Source organism: Dendrobates tinctorius, unplaced genomic scaffold, assembly GCF_039654945.1.
Source record: "Dendrobates tinctorius isolate UK_male_01 unplaced genomic scaffold, ASM3965494v1 ptg000019l, whole genome shotgun sequence".
NCBI classification, from domain to species: Eukaryota; Metazoa; Chordata; class Amphibia; order Anura; family Dendrobatidae; genus Dendrobates; species Dendrobates tinctorius.
In genome coordinates this window covers 84,425,238-84,443,049 of record NW_027361687.1, presented here as the reverse complement: position 1 = coordinate 84,443,049, position 17,812 = coordinate 84,425,238, and the positions used below count along the sequence as shown (strand labels likewise).

The following is a 17,812-nucleotide window of genomic DNA, read 5'->3' as shown; positions in this document are numbered from 1 at the left end:
CTAAAAAGCACTACCAAGGACCAGCAGACGTTGCTGGAACTCGGATACCATGGAGGAGGCACCTAGGCCAAAGGCTCTGCCGAGAAACAGCTGACGTTGCTGGAACCCGGCTGAGCAGGAGTGAGTACCCGTAGCAAACACACTTCTGAGCAGCAACATGCGATGTTGAAGCCCAGGGGTCAATCAGGCAGCAGGCTGAGGCCAACTTGGAGCGAGTTTTATATTGGTTGTACACAACTACTGATTGTAATCGTGATCCACTTTGGCCTCTGGCTCTACTGTCTCTAGTATTTCCCCTGGCCTCCAACCACGGCAGTTGCTGCTCTGCAGAGTTGTCTGCACAATGCACACTTGTTCCTGAGTTACTGGGGCTCAGTCACGTCAGTTGATCCCCTGATGTGTGTCCGGCAAGGTGTCCTGCTCTGTCCACATTCCCACAACTATTAATGGGAATGGGGACAGAGCAGGAGACATTACCGGACACACCACAGGGGATCAACTGATGTGACTGAGCCCCAGTAACACAGGGACAAGTGTGGATTGTGCAGACGGCACATCAGAGCAGCGACTGGCGGGGTTGGAGGCCAGGGGAAATACTAGAGACAGTACAGCCAGAGGCCTAAGTGGACCACAGTTAAAAGTCAGTAGTAGTGTGATGTTGGAGGCAGCAGGAGACTTTGCCATCCGCACAGCAGGGGAACAGCTGGCGATACTGAACCCCACAGACACAGGAGCGAGTGTTTCTATCTGTGCGGACGGCACTTCCAAGCTACAACTGGCTGTGTTGAAGCCCAGGATCAATGCTCCGAGCAGGCTGAGGCCACCTTGGAGCAAGTGGAAAATAACATGTAGCGTGATGTTGGAGGCAGCAGGAGACTTTGCCATCCGCACAGCAGGGGAACAGCTGGAGTTACTGAACCCCACAGACACAGGAGCGAATGTTTCTATCTGTGCGGACGGCACTTCCAAGCTACAACTGGCTGTGTTGAAGCCCAGGATCAATGCTCCGAGCAGGCTGAGGCCTACTTGGAGCAAGTGGAAAATAACATGTAGCGTGATGTTGGAGGCAGCAGGAGACTTTGCCATACGCACAGCAGGGGAACAGCTGGCATTACTGAACCCCACTAACACAGGAGCTTGTGTGTGTTTCTCTGTTAAGACGGCACTTCTAAACACCAACTGGCATTGTTGGAGCCCAGGATGAGGCATGGAGTTGGCTGAGGCCAACTTCCAGCATGTTTTATAGAGGTTGTAGACTACAACTGATTGTAACCGTGCTCCACTTAGGCCTCTGGCTCCACTGTCTCTAGTATTTCCCCTGGCCTCCAACCCCACCAGTGACAGCTCTGAAGTGGCGTCAGCACAATCCACACTTGTTCCTGTGTTATTTGGCCTCAGTCCCGTCAGTGGATCCCCCGATGTGTGTCCGGCAAGGTCTCCTGCTCTGTCCTCATTCACACTACTAGTAATGGGAATGTGGACAGAGCAGGAGACCTTTACGGACACACATCAGGGGATCAACTGACGTGACTGAGGCCAAGTAACACAGGAACAAGTGTGGATTGTGCTGACGCCACTTCAGAGCTGTCACTCGCGGGGTTGGAGGCCAGGGGAAATACTAGAGACAGTGGAGCCAGAGGCCTAAGTGGAGCAGGGTTAAAAATCAGTTTGAATGTGGATGAAGCAGGAGATTTTGCCGTCCACACAGCAGGGGAACAGCTGGCGTTACTGAACCCCACTAACACAGGAGCGAGTGTTTCTATCTGTGCGGACGGCACTTCCAGGCTACAACTGGCTTTGTTGTAGCCCAGGATCAATGCTCCGAGCAGGCTGAGGCCTACTTGGAGCGAGGAGAAAAAGTGTTGTAGTGTGAGTTTGGAGGCAGCTGGAGACTTTGCCGTCCACACAGCAGGGGAACAGCTGGCGTTACTGAACCTCACTAACACAGGAGCGAGTGTTTCTATCTGTGCGGACGGCACTTCCAGGCTACAACTGGCTGTGTTGTAGCCCAGGATCAATGCTCCGAGCAGGCTGAGGCCTACTTGGAGCGAGGAGAAAAAGCATTGTAGTGTGAGTTTGGAGGCAGCTGGAGACTTTGCCGTCCACACAGCAGAGGAACAGCTGGCATTACTGAACCCCACTAACACAGGAGCTAGAGTGTTTTTCTCTGCGGAGACGGCACTTCTGAACACCAACTGGCGTTGTTGGAGCCCAGGATGAGGCATGGAGCAGGCTGAGGCTTGATGGTGTTGGCATGTGGAGGCAGCAGGAGACATTGCCGTCTAAACAGCAGGGGAACAGCTGGCATTACTGAACCCCACTGGCACAGGAGCTAGAGTGTTTTTCTCTGTGGAGACGGCACTTCTGAACACCAACTGGCGTTGTTGGAGCCCAGGATGAGGCATGGAGCAGGCTGAGCCCTGATGGTGTTGGCATGTGGAGGCAGCAGGAGACATTGCCGTCTACACAGCAGGGGAACAGCTGGCATTACTGAACCCCACTGAAACAGGAGCTAGAGTGGTTTTCTCTGCGGAGACGGCACTTCTGAACACCAACTGGCGTTGTTGGCGCCCAGGATGAGGCATGGAGCAGGCTGAGGCCTGATGGTGTTGGCATGTGGAGGCAGCAGGAGACATTGCCGTCTACACAGCAGGGGACCAGCTGGCATTACTGAACCCCACTAACACAGGAGCGAGTGTTTCTATCTGTGTGGTCGGTACTTCCAGGCTTCAACTGGCTGTGTTGTAGTCCAGGATGAAGCATGCAGCAGGCGGAGGACAACTTGCAGCTGGTTTTATAGAGGTTGTAGACTACTACTGATTGTCATCGTGCTCCACTATGGCCTCCGGCTCCACTGTCTCTAGTATTTCCCCAGGCCAACAACCCTGCCAGTTACAGCTGTGAAGTGGCGTCTGCACAATCCACACTTGTTCCTGTGTAACTGTGGCTCAGTCCCGTCTGTTGATCTCCTGATGTGTGTCTGGCAAGCTCTCCTGCTCAGTCCTCATTCACACTACTAGTAATGTGAACAGAGCAAGAGACCTTGCCGGACACACATCAGGGGATCAACTGACGGGACTGAGCCACAGTAACTCAGGAACAAGTGTGGATTGTGCAGACGCAACTTCACAGCTGTAACTGGCGTGGTTGTTGGCCAGGGGAAATACTAGAGACAGTGGAGCCAGAGGCCTAAGTTGACCAAAGTTACAAATCTGTAGTAGTTTGCATGTGGAGGCAGCAGGAGACTTTGCCGTCTACACAGCAGGGGAACAGCTGGCATTACTGAACCCCACTAACACATGAGCTTGTGTGTTTTTCTCTGTGAAGACGGCACTTCTGAACACCAACTGGCGTTGTTGGAGCCCAGGATGAGGCATGGAGCAGGCTGAGGCCTGCTGTTTTTTGAATGTGGAGGCAGCAGGAGACATTGCCGTCCACACAGCACGGGAACAGCTGACGTTACTGAACCCCACTAACACAGGAGCTAGTGTGTTTTTCTCTGTGAAGACGGCACTTCTGAACACCTACTGGTGTTGTTGGAGCCCAGGATGAGGCATGGAGCAGGCTAAGGCCTGATGGTCTTGGCATGTGGAGGCAGCAGGAGACTTTGCCGTCTACACAGCAGGGGAACAGCTGGCTTTACTGAACCCCACTAACAGAGGAGCTAGTGTGTTTTTCTCTGTGAAGACGGCACTTCTGAACACCAACTGACGTTGTTGGAGCCCAGGATGAGGCATGGAGCTGGCTGAGGCCAACTTGCAGCACGTTTTATAGAGGTAGTAGACTACAACTGATTGTAACCGTGCTCCACTATGGCCTCCGGCTCCACTGTCTCTAGTATTTCCCCTTGCCTCCAACCCCGCCAGTGACAGCTCTGATGTGGCGTCAGCACAATCCACACTTGTTCCTGTGTTACTTGGGCTCAGTCTCATCAGTTGATCCCCTGATGTGTGTCCGGCAAGGTCTCCTGCTCTGTCCTCATTCACACTACTAGTAATGGGAATGTGGACAGAGCAGAAGACCTTGCCGGACACACATCAGGAGATCAACTGACGTGACTGAGGCCAAGTAACACTGGAACAAGTGTGGATTATGCAGACGCCACTTAAGAGCTGTCACTGGCGGGGTTGGAGGCCAGGGGAAATACTAGAGACAGTGGAGCCAGAGGCCTAAGTGGAGCAGGGTTAAAAATCAGTAGTAGTTTGAATGTGGATGGAGCAGGAGACTTTGCCGTCCACACAGCAGGGGAGCAGCTGGCGTTACTGAACCCCAGTAACACAGGAGCTAGTGTTTTTCTCTGTGCAGACGACACATCTGAGCAACAACTGGCTGTGTTGAAGCCCAGGGATTATAGTTCAGGTGGTAGAAACATGAACACAACAGGAGACCTGGATACAGTTGCCAACCAATTATTTACTCGGTAAGAGGACTGGCAAATTCTGGGGAGATCCAGTCCTTGTTCATTTTCTGAAAAGTAAGCCGGTCGACGTTATCGGAAGAAAGTCGCGTGCGACGGTCTGTTAGTACACCACCTGCGGCACTAAAGACGCGTTCCGATAATACACTGGCAGCAGGGCAAGCCAGCACCTCCAATGCATACTGGCTAAACTCTGGCCAAGTATCCAGCTTAGAGACCCAAAACTTGAAGGGGGAAGAGCCATCTGGGAGTACACTCACAGGGAAAGACATGTAGTCTGTCACCATCTGACGGAAACGTTGCCTCCTGCTGACTGGAGCCGTCAGTGATGGTGTAGACAATTGTGGCGGACACACAAAACTTTGCCACATTTGGGCCATAGTGGTCTTGCCTTGTGCTGAGGCGTTGCCTCTGCTCCCTCTTTGTGCCGAGTTTCCTCCACTGGGTCGACGCACAGAGGTGTTTTGTAAAGCACTAGCACCACTGCTGTCGGGTGGAATGGAAAACATGATGGACTGCACCAGTGTGTCTTGGTACTCCCGCAGTTTACGCTCCCAGTTCAACGTTGGTATGAGGGTTTGCAAGTTGTCCCGGTAGCGAGGATCTAGGAGGGTGTACACTCAATAATCAGCCGTGTAGAGAATGTGGGCGATGCGGCGGTCGTTTCTCAGGCACTGCAGCAGGAAGTCAACCATGTGCTGCAGACTCCCAACTGCCAAAGAACCGCTGTCCCCTGCTTGAGGTGTGATCTCTGCCTGCTCTGCATCACCCCACCCTCGCTGTACATACTGACAACAGCTGTGTGTACCTCCCTCCTGTTGAGAGATGTCTTCCTCCTCCATCGACTCCTCCTCATCCTCCTCACAAAGTGTCCCCTGCCTAGGCCTTTGTGAGGAAGCACGTAGCGCAGACTGTCCAGAAGCAGATGGCATTTGGGACTCCTCATCCTCCACCTCTTCCAAAACCTCATCCCTTAGTGCTTGCAGTGTTTTTTGAAGCATGCAGATAAGGGGGACAGTCATGCTGACTAGTGCATCATCTGCACTCGCCATCTGTGTGGAATCATCGAAGGCACGCAAAACGAAGCAGATGTCCTTCATAGAGGCCCACTCAGTGGTGCTGAAGTGTGACCGGCGCACATTGCGACTTGTTTGCACCTGATGCAGCTGGTACTTCATGACTGTTGCCTGCTGCTCACACAACCGCTCCAACATATGTAACGTTGAATTCCACCTGGTGGGTAGGTCACATATGATGCGATGTTCCGGAAGGCGTAATCGGCGCTGCAGAGCAGCAAGGCGCAATCTTGCCGTGCTGGAACGCCGCAAGTGAGCGCACTCTCTGCGGACCTTGTGCAGCAGTACATCAAGATCCGAATAGTCCCTCAGAAAGCTCTGCACGACCAAGTTGAGCACATGTGCCAGACATGGGATGTGAGTGAGGTTGCCAAGGCCAAGAGCTGCCACCAGATTTCGGCCATTGTCACAAACTACCAAGCCCGGCTGGAGATTCGCTGGCAGAAACCACACGTCGCTCTCCTGTTTGATGGCATTCCAGAGCTCCTGCGCTGTGTGGCTTCGATTCCCCAATGAAATTAATTTCAGTACGGCCTGTTGACGTTTGGCCACGGCTGTGCTCATATCGGTCGTAACAGGCTCCTGCTGCGCTGTTTCAGAGGAACTGGAGTAGGAGGAGGAGTCAATGTGTACAGACTGGATTCCTGCAATCCGTGGAGTTGGCAGAACATGTACAGCGCCACTCTCAAGATCTGTACCCAGCTCCACAACATTGACCCAATGACGCATCGGTGGTCAGGTGGACCTTGTTACTGATGGCGTTTAGTAGCGCATGTTTTATTTTTCCCTCCACATATTTTTGCAGGGCAGGGACGGCTTGCCTGCTGAAATAAAAGCGGCTGGGCACGGTGTATTGTGGGACTGCCAATGCCATGAAGTTCCGGAAGGTGTCATTCTCCACCAGCCTGAATGAGAGCATTTCAAGGGCCAGTAGTTTGGCAATGCCAGCATTCCGAGCCTGTGCTTGGGGATGGTTTGCCGAGTATGGCCGCCTTTTCTCCCATGCCTGTGCTACCGATGGCTGTAGAGTGGCCTGGGAGTGTGAGGATGACTGGGAAAGTGGTGCTGTGGGTGGAATGTCACTGGGTCTCCGGACAACAGTGCCAGAGGTTCTTCTATAGCAATAGATATGTTTGATGATCGCTATTTCTAACTGTTCCTCATAGTCTTCAACAGCAGTCTGTCCCTAACTGAATTCACAGCAGAGTGACCAGAAATGGCGGCGGCAGTGGCTTTTATAGTGCATCATGACATCATTTCAGCAGCCAATCACAGCCATGCCAATAGTTAACATGCCTACATGCCTAACAGGATGTGCCCACACTTCAGAGGATTCCCATTGGCTGAATCAAAGCGAGCGGGCTGATAGCATTATGGGAACTTCCGATTCCAGTATCCGATATGAAAAAAGTATCGGAAGTTAGTATCGGAATTCCGATACAGCTAATATCGGCCGATACCCGATACTTGCGATATCGGAAAGCTCAACACTATTAGTAACATAAAAAATTAGTGTGGATGAGGCCTGTATAATCTAGAAGATTGTGGCATTGGAACATCTTCTTTCCTACAGTTGCTGCTGGTAAGTTGCAGGTTTGCTGGAAAAATACAGCCAACATTTCACTGCATGAACTGATGAGCAAAAGGGCCATGATGATGGCGGGAATTGGAACAGACAACAGGATCAATAACAGGGCGGCTATGGGAGGTACGAGATCCAAGATCCAGCCTACAATGATTATTCATTTACCCAACACAATTATAAGAGAGTGTTTGGTGCTCATCAGAAGATAGGGGTAACAGATGCGCATCTCAAGCTAGGTATAAACGATGGCGATGAGAAATTGGATGCCAGAGATGCACATAATCAAGAAGATAGGCTCAATAATAATAATAATTAATCATTTCAAACTGAGATCTCCTCTTTTGTATCACGTTAGTAACATAAAAAAAATATATTTAGTGTGAATGAGGCCTGTAAAATCTAGAAGATTGCTCGTGGCATTGGAACGTGCTCTTTCCTACAGTTGCTGCTGGTAAGGTGCAGGTTTGCGGCACAAATATGGCCGACGTGTCGTTACATGAATTGGTCAGGGAAAGGGCCATGATAACAGCGGGAATAGGATCGGACAACAGGATTAATAACAGGGCATCTATAGGAGGTACGAGATCCAGGATCCAGCCTACAATGATTGCTCATTTGCCCAACACCAATTACCAGAATGTGTTTGGTGCTCGCCAGAAGACAGGCGTAAGAGATGTGCATCTCAAGCTAGGCATAAAAGATGGCCGTGAGAAAGGATGCACATATTCTAGAACATACACTCAAAACAATTTCAATCACAGATCTCGGCTGCTGTATCACATTTGTAAAAAAAATAAAATTAATTAATTTTAAGGTGCAACAGCTCTGCACACAGAATAATTTCAATGACAGTACATGAAAACGTCAGATATAGCAGGCTGTAATACATTTAGCAAAAGAAAAAAATGATAATTTTTTTAATGTGCATTAGGCTAGTTTCAGACTAGCGTTTTTGGCCAGCAGTGCACGTCGCCGCTAAGCCCCGCCCCCTGCCCGCCCCCTCCAGTCATCTCCGCCTAGTATCGCACACGGCTGCATGCGATCTGCACACCCTATATTTAGCATAGGGTGCGCAGACCGTGCGCTGACCATGTGCTAGTAGAATTTTGCGTGCGCTGCGCCCTTTTGACGGTGGTCCGAGTGCACCAAAATGCAACATGGTGCATTCGGTGCACAGCCGTGCACCATCAAAAGGGCGCAGCGCATGCAAAATTCTACTAGCGCACGGTCAGCGCATGGTCTGCGCACCCTATGATAAAGATAGGGTGTGCAGATCAGATCGCATGCAGCCGTGTGCGATACTAGGCGGAGATGACCGGAGGGGGCGGGCAGGGAGCGGGGCTTAGCGGCGGCGTGCGCTGCTGGCAAAAAACGCTAGTCTGAAACTAGCCTTAGGTCTGCAAACAGTTTCATATCACCACCATAAAATGACAATAGTGGATATGGCGGGTTGTATGACATTTAGCAACAAATATATTTTTTAATGTGCATGAGCTATGCACACTGTTGAATTTAAGGCTATGTTCACATGTAGCGGAACTCTCGCGGAAATTACTGCGAGAATTCTGAATTCCATTCCGCGGGAAAATCGCATTTTAAATTCCCAAAATTTTCCCGCGGAAAAACTAGCATTTTGCAAGCGTTATTAGCTTGCAGAATTGCTAGCGTTTTCCAAGCGATCTGTAGTGTTTGACGAGTGTGACTAACTTTTTACTATTGAGGCTGCCTATGCGGCATCAATAGTAAAAGATAGGATGTAAAAAATAATTTAAAAAAAATATATTGTTATTCTTACCTTCCGGCGTCCCGCGCAGCCTTCCCGCCTCTCTCCACGCTCCTGGTCCCAGTAATCCTTTGTGAGAATTACCGCGATGACGTTCTCGCGGGATCGCGACATCTCGCGGTCATTCGCGATGACGTTGCGCAAATTACCGCGAGACTCCGCGATCCCATGAGAACGGACGTCATTGCTCGCAAAGGATTACTGGGACCGGGAGCGTGGAGAGAGGCAGGAAGGCTGAGCGGGACGTCGGAAGGTGAAAATAACAATATTTTTTATTTTAAATTCTATTTTTTACAGGGATATGGTAGCCACAGCCCGGAGGACAGTCTCCTCTCCTCCGGACCGTGGGTACCATACGCAAATGTTCTGCTTACTTTTCACATGGCGTGCACAGCCACATGCGGAAAGTAAGCAGAACAATGCATTCCTATGGGTACGGGATTGCCGCGATTCCCCTAAATTAATGTGCATGCTGCGTTTTTTACCTCGAAGCGATTCCGCCATGGTAAAAACCGCAGCATTAGCACAGCATTGCGGAATCCCATAGGAATGCATGGGATGCTTATTTTCGCGTTTTCGCGGCAAAATTGCGCGGTTAAAAAAGCCGCAAAAATGTGAAAAAAAAGCCATGTGTGAACATAGCCTTACTGCCACTAAATAACAAGGTTAGATATTGCATTCTGAATAATGCTAGAAAATGCACCAAAACATATTTCTTCATATACAACAGCTCAAATAACAGAACAATGTCACCACAGCACTAAATGACAATGATACAGTAGGCTGTTTCTCAATTAACCAGTGAAGAAATAAGGTTTAGAATGCTATACTTGTGCATGAAGCACTATAGAAGTAGCTCACAACACACTTGTAGGACATGTGCCCTGCTGGCTTTGTCTGTTGATCTCAGTAATGGCAAAAAAAATTTGCTGGAAGGTCAATTTCACAGCCAAACTGGACACTGGAAAGCTTAACATTCTGATTGATATACAACCACCTAGCTAACTAGATAAAATCTTGCTGTTAAGACTGCCAGCGTCAGAAGCAGCCTTTCTTCACTGTTACAGTGTCAAAATGGCGCTAAAACAAGATGTCTGCGCTTTATATGGAGAGGGATATGTGATTTCAGCAGCCAATGACACAAGCAATTGTGTCCTGACATTGTGGATGCTTCCTGCGTCCTGATTGACTAACCTCAAAGTGCACATGTGACACCCCAGAGTCCGGTTATCACAGTGACATTACCTCTCTCTAATGGGTAAAGTCATGCTTGGAGGCAGAAAGGGACCCCATGCCTGGCAGCATAGATTAAATCACAATTTCCTGCTGCAGGTCAGAAAAGGAAGATGCCTTATAAATTCTGGCCAGCAGAGGGGGTTGGTGAGTCATCTAGAAATCAGCTGAGGGGGTTGTCATGGAAACGAAGCAGCTGTGAGCTGTGAAGAGAAATAATGACAGTTACAACGTGAGGAGGTGAGGAAAAGAGATCTTTCTGGAAGATCCTGTCAGATGAAGACAGGGAGCTAATCTAAGAGGAGCTCGATAGGCAGAGCTGATCTGTGAAGAGGGAAAGTACAAGAGCAGAGACTAAGAGACTCTAGGGAAGCTAAAATACTGCATATAGCAGACCCCTGAGTGAAGCGCTAACAAAGAGAAAAGGGACATCAGAGTCCTAGGCTCACAGGAGCTGTAAGTCCTGATAGCCGAATCTGAAAGTACAGGGGATTGTAAATTCCTGTGCACATTGATTACCTGAGGACACGGCAGCGGAGAAGGAGCCCGGGGCCGACAGTGAAGAGAACGGCATGGTTGCTCAGTGGATAGCACTGCAGCCTTGCAGCGCTGGAGTCCTGGGTTCGAATCCCACCAAGGACAACATCTGCAAGGAGTTTGTATGTTCTCCCTGTGTATGTGTGGGTTTCCTCTGGGTACTCCGGTTTCCTCCCACATTCCAAAGACATACTGATAGGGAATTTAGATTGTGAGCCCCATCGGGGACAGTGATGACAATGTGTGCAATCTGTAAAGCGCTGCGGAATATGTTAGTGCTATATAAAGATTATTATTATTACCCGTGGAATAGGCTCACGCTGACAGCTGTACAGGTTAGTTAAACCATCACGAATAGAGGGTCGCAGCATAGTTATATACAGCGGAGACCCACACGCAAAGCGCACAAAGGAAGGTCCTAAATCCCCACCTGGCAAGGTGGATCCCCTGAATGCCTCCAGGCGAGCCGGACTCATTCCATCACCTGTATGTGGTTCTCCGGACTGCAACCTATTACCAGTAAAAGGTAAAGAAACTGCACCTCTCTGTGTCTTTCTCTCATTTATCTGCACCCCAACGTTTACAGCCACTTTTACTATTTATTTAACATCTTTGCCCTGGGCTACAGCCCTACCTGTGGAGGGCTACAACATCAAAGCTGCACCCAACATCCATCCCAGAGAGGAACAACACCGCAGCACTGGTCACCTCTGACTAGAATACCACAGGTGGCATCACGTATTTCACCATCTATAAACATTATCTTTATTTTTACCACAAAAATACCACACAACTTTCCCCTATTTTATTACTGGACGCCTCTGGGCCACGGACCGGGTTGCCACCGCCGTGACACCGTCCCCCATGGAAGTCGATGGGCCCGGTACCGAGTACCCCCAGGACCCGCTGGGAGCTCCACACACATAAAGTTAGGAAAAGAAAAAAGTTTACAAGAACCCCTCTCCTAATCAAGCACATGCAAAATACTCATACACCACCATAATGGTTGCAAAAGTTCTGAAAATACTTTTATGGCAACGCAGATATTTTCCCACACTTTATACCGAATGTCACAAATTTTACCGATTTCATAAAACTATGTGTGTGTTTCGGATCACGAATCCGAATGTGCCATATTTGTGCTGAATTTATGTTTGGCGATTGTTTTCTCAACAAATTCGCTCATTACTTGTTGGGAACGTAAAATACCATTTATAGTAACCTAGAAGGGTCCCTCAATATCTTTGTATTTGTCATAAGGAGATTTTTGAGCTTCTTTGGGGACATTTCTCTCGAAGCACACAAGGTTGATCTGTATTGAGCAGAATGTTGCTGAATGCTTTTTTTAGGAGCATGTAACTGTGGTGCATCAATTCTTGGAAGCATCAGGCATTACACTTTTAGGAGCACATGGCCGTGACAAAGAGTGTAATCCATACACCATTTGGCTGCTAAAGGACCCAAGAATTGTGAGACTCTGTAAAAATTGCAATAGCCACAGGAAACAACAAATAATTCCAGCGGATTCTTCCTACTTAGCAACAAAAAATCCATTTTATTATTCCATCTTTAAAAAATATTCCATTTAGCAGAAATCCTTGTTATACACAGGGGGATGAGGAAAAAAGGGCACACTGCTGCTTTATGTGTGCAGACACATGTTTGTCTGGACCAAGCAAACAGCAGAGCCTTTCTTTGCCCTTCGCGTTTTGTCTAGATGGACATGTAACTGCTGGAAAACTTGCTAGCCACATTGTGGACACATTGGTTAGTGTTGTTGTCAGAGATTGAATACAGCAGTCTGCATCAAACAAGAAGACCGGCAGGTGCCTCCGGCGGTATTGGAATACGTACAGTGGAAGATCAGCAATGTATTAATTCAAAGCATTCTTAGATCTCTCTTATATTTTTAGTGGCTTAAAATGCATTTTAATAAATTTAAAGGAAATACATAATGAGATCCAAGAACCACAGGCAGCATGAATCAGACACTAGCTGTGTTATTACAACCTTGTATGTGTAATTACGAAATGCTGTAGCATTTTAGAGAAAACCTGGTTGGGGTCTATGTGCCTCAGATGACTACTTCTTGGTACATCCCTAGTAGCTTCTCACAACTACAATTACTAGATAAACATGTCACTGCCCATGTATAAATATGGATTGACCTCTATTGGGGTAAGGAGACTAGTCATCCAAGATGTAGTCACTGCCGGTCTTTTCAAAGTATGTTTTCACACATGGAGCTATTTTCTAAGTCATTCTGCCTGTTTTTGAGCAGCAAGAGTCTCCTGCCCTTTTAGTAATGATAAAATCACAATGGCATCCTACCTGAGGATATCCATAGAGCTGAATCAATCGTGCTATAGTGTAGGTGCTCGATGACAGCAAGTGTCCAACCACAGCGATTGTCTTTTGACTTTTCTCACAGATAAAGTTTGGCATAGGTTCTTCAGTTCCTGAAATTATGTTCAAGACACTTTTCACAGCCAGACTTTCACTCGTACAAGAGTCATAGATATGAAAGCCCAAAGTTATATTGGAAAGAATATCAGTGCGGTTGTTGATCTCTTCAATGGCATAAATGAAAGCCAAGAAATGCTTCAAGTATTTATATGATGTTCTGTGGAGATTAGAATCATGACCTATTAGACACATCATGCAGCTTTATAACTAGGTCATCATGCCCAGTCCACCCAATAATTTGCCTAAATGGTTCAGCAGATTTGGGACCTTAAAACCAGGAGCGAACATTTGGTAGGAGGTATTGAGTATTTAAAAAAAAAAAATAGAAGGGCTTTCTTGTGTGAGACTTGGGATGTGGTTTTTTTTATTAGACCCATCATTTTGGAATCATACTTACTGTTTGTGTTTTTTTTTTCCTTTTTGAAAGATTGCAAAAATCACATGTGATGACTTCAGCTCGGGTTCCGATTTGAGGTTCCACTTGCTCACCTAAGATATGAATAGATCAAAAAGAAATTGACCTGATTCAGATCTGTCCCTCACAAGAACTATACCAAACTTTGTGGATTAGTTTTATAAAAATTTAATTTTTTATTCGTAAACTACAATGCAAACCATAATGCATTTCTAACTTGGCATGGAGTCTTCACCAGATAATTAGCTCATAATTAGAGTTGAGCGACTTTGATCGTATCGGGTTTCATGAAACAAAATTTGTTTCAGATGAAACTGGTCCGACTTTAAATTCTCAAAGCACAATTGTTAACAATTCCGAAAAGAGGGAAGAATAGGAAGCAATTAAGGAAACCAGGATGGATGAACACAGAACTTAAGCACATGCTAAAAAGGAAGAAAAAAATGTTTATAAAATGGAAAGAGGGAGGCATATCTAAAGAAGAATATAATGCTGTCTGCAGAACCTGCAGGGCACAAATCATATTAACTAAAGCTGAAAATGAATTGAGGCTTGCAAGAGATGTCAAAAGCAATAATAAAGGATTTTGGGGATATGTCAAAAGTAAATGAAAAGTCAAAGATGCTATAGGATTTTTACAGGATGAAAATGATGAAATGGTAAGACAGGATGTTGAGAAGGCTGAACTTTTAAATTCCTATTTTGCATCTGTTTTCTCTCAGAAAGGAAATGTAGCATCAACTGTTCTTCACTGTCCTATTAAGGGAATAGAATAATCCATGATATCTATAGACGGAAAGATAGTGAGGAAACACTTAGCTAACCTAAATGAATTCAAGTCTCCAGGTCCAGATGAATTACACCCCAGAGTACTGAAGGAGATAGCAGAAGAAATTTTTGAACCCCTCTCCATAATCTTTGAAAATTCTTGGAGAACAGGAGAAGTGCCAGAAGACTGGAGAAGAGCAAATGTTGTTCCTATCTTCAAAAAGGGGAAGAAAGTGGACCCAGGCAACTATAGGCCGGTGAGTCTGACTTCTATACCAGGAAAGATCTTTGAACAAATTATTAAACAACATGTATGTCAGTACCTGGATAAGAATGAAGTGATTAAACAGAGTCAGCATGGATTTGTAACTAATAAGTCTTGTCAGACTAACTTAATTTCCTTCTATGACAGAATCACTGATTGGGTGGATCAAGGAAATGCTGTAGATATAGTATATCTTGACTTCAGCAAAGCATTTGACAAAGTCTCTCATACAATCCTTATTGAAAGAATGACTAAGTATGGAATGGACAAGGCAACTGTTAGGTGGATTCTTAACTGGCTTAGTGATCGGACCCAAAGAGTGGTCGTAAATGGCTGCACAACCAGGTGGAAGAATGTCTCAAGTGGGGTACCACAGGGCTCTGTCCTGGGCCCTGTATTGTTCAACATCTTTATCAACGATTTAGATGAAGGAATTGAGGGTAAACTGATTATATTTGCTGATGACACAAAGCTAGGAGGGATAGCTAATACTAGAGAAGAGAGAGAGGATTCAAAAAGATATAAATAAACTGGAGAAGTGGGCAGCAACTAACAGAATGGTTTTTAACAGGGAGAAATGCAAAGTACTACATCTGGGCAATAAAAATGAAAAAAGCATATACAGAATGGGAGGAATAGGGCTAAGTGACAGCACATGTGAAAAAGACTTGGGTATACTAATAGATCACAGACTGAATATGAGTCAACAGTGTGATGCAGCAGCAAAAAAGGCAAATGCAATTCTAGGATGTATTAACAGAAGCATACAGTCTAGATCACGTGAAGTCATTATTTCCCTCTACTCCTCTTTGGTCAGACCTCATCTGGAATATTGTGTCCAGTTTTGGGCACCACATTTTAAAAAAGACATCAACAAACTGGAGCAAGTTCAGAAAAGAGCGACCAGAATGGTGACCGGTCTGCAAACCCTGTCTTATGAGGAAAGGTTGCAGGATTTGGGAATGTTTAATTTGCAAAAGAGAAGACTGAGAGGAGACTTAATAGCTGTCTACAAATATCTAAAGGGCTGTCACATTGTAGAAGGATCAACTTTATTCTCATTTGCACAAGGAAAGACTAGAAGCAATGGGATGAAACTGAATGGGAGGAGACACAGATTAGATATTAGAAAAAACTTTTTGACAGAGTGATCAATGAGTGGAACAGGCTGCCACGAGAAGTGGTGAGTTCTCCTTCAATGGAAGTCTTCAAACAGAGGCTGGACAGACATCTGACTGGGATGATTTAGCGAATCCTGCTTTGAGCAGGGGGTTGGACCAGATGGCCCAGGAGGTCCCTTCCAACTCTATGATTCTATGATTCTATGATTCTATGAAAAAAAGTCGGAGTTTCATCTGAAACCCGACCCCAATGCAAGTCAATGGGGAATAAAAGATGGCATTGAGCAGATGACATTCATGCACTCAATGCCGACTTTTATTCCCCATTGACTTGCATTGGGGTCGGGTTTCGGACGAAACTCCGACTTTTTTTTGCCCTAGTCGGACCAGTTTTGTCTGAAACAAATTTTGTTTCATGAAACCCGATCCGACCAAAGTCACTCAACTCTACTCGTAATCTATCTAATGGAGGATTCGTGCTCAAGGTTTATATTGCAATTTACGAATAATGCCTAACATTTATCCAACTAATCCTCAGAGTTTGGAACAGTCCTTGTGAGGCTCTGTGCCCACGTAAGCATTTTTTTCACGTTTTTTAAGCACTTTTACCAGCAAAAACGCTTAAAATCGCTCAAAAGAAGCATACCATTCATTTTAATGCATTTTGCACTTTTTGTGCATATTGATGCATTTTTTTTTTTTGCGAAAAAACTCTTTGTGGTAAAAAACGCAGCCTGTTCATTAATTTTACGGAAAAGTCCGCGTTTTTAGCTATTTTTTATGTGTCTGGGGACAGGCGGAAAAAAAATGTGCGTTTTCTGGGAAGGAGTCCGGTTTTCATGCAGAAATGTTCTGCATACGTGGGCACATAGCCTGAGTGATAGCCCCAAATTGAGTCAATTTCTGCCTTATCTACTAATTCTACACTCCGACAAAGACAATGAGATGAGCAGAGCGATTAGTGAGACTCCAGTCCAGCGTCCAGGTCTGTGATACTTGGCAGCTAGACAGGAGGTTTGCAAATCTCTTTCTTCCATCATCCCTGGTCTGGTATTCTATCTGTCAGAGCTGTTGCAACATGATCTGTGCGACATCAAAAATGGTGGCATAGATGGAAAACAAGAAGATGGTGAGGTGCACCGACCTGCAAGGCCATGCCAAGGCTGCAGCGAGAGCCAGTGCTTGGTTTCAACAGTCATTGTCAATTTGTGAGTAAAAGCTGCACTATTTTTCTCTTGCACAGAAAATCTGCCTCTTTCAACAGTTAAAGCAGAAAATTAATTCCCACTGGGCGTTTATAGGCGCTGATAAGCTGTGCATTTGTTGTGCAATTTTTCCTCATATGCTTCTATGGGGAGCCTAAAAAATCTATATAACAACATTTTTTAGGGTAGAATCCCATTAAAAACCACATAAAAAGAAACCCTAATTTAAATATGCACCAGAAACACACAAAAAAGAGTAAATTAATAAAATAGTAGAACATAAACAAAACAGTGCAATCAGCGCAGATTACTAGTGCATGTTTTGTTGCATCACCTGAAAAAAATAAAATTAGCAGGAAAAAAAAGCTGCAATTTTGTACAGGCAAAAGTAACATTTGACTGAGGCGTTTTTGCAAAAAATAAAGGCTGTGAAAAATACACTAAGAAAAACAGTAGGTGCGAAGCAATAGGTTCACTTTCCATGCAAGTTGTGAATAGAATGCAAACTTTTTATATACGGTTTATATGGCTTTTTATCAAGATTCTCACAAAACTGAGAAAACCTGCATCTTAACGAAACCTGGAAATAACATTTCAAACTGGTATTTGCCTATATTTCAATATTTCTCATTTAATCTGCATATGATTTGCAAGAATGTGAAATAAATTTTGCATTTCTTACAATAGACAGCTGTCACTACTTGGTCTCTCTGTCAAGTCCGCCATAATCCGATCATGCATCAGAAGGATTTGTAGAATACCAGCTATGACAACATCCCCATCCCTTGAAAAGCTCATCGGAGACTCGCTGTTACTATCAGAGAGCTCGCATCTCAAGTCTTTAGAACATAAAGACATTGAAAGGAAGAAGAGAAGAATTACAGCCAGAGGCTTTGGAAGGTTTAGGATGACTAATGAATGAACCTCTTCAAAATTAGTGG

At 45.9% G+C, this 17,812-nt stretch overlaps 1 protein-coding gene across 1 annotated transcript in view; it reads right to left on the bottom strand.

The window, feature by feature from the left end:
* Window positions 1-10,668, bottom strand: part of LOC141082670 (vomeronasal type-2 receptor 26-like) — a 197,404-nt gene extending 186,736 nt beyond the window's left edge. The window contains exon 1 of the mRNA XM_073566619.1: window positions 10,614-10,668. Within this exon, the coding sequence (XP_073422720.1) occupies window positions 10,614-10,668 (55 nt within the window). The remainder of the gene's footprint in view (window positions 1-10,613) is intronic.
* Window positions 10,669-17,812: the final 7,144 nt, after the last annotated feature.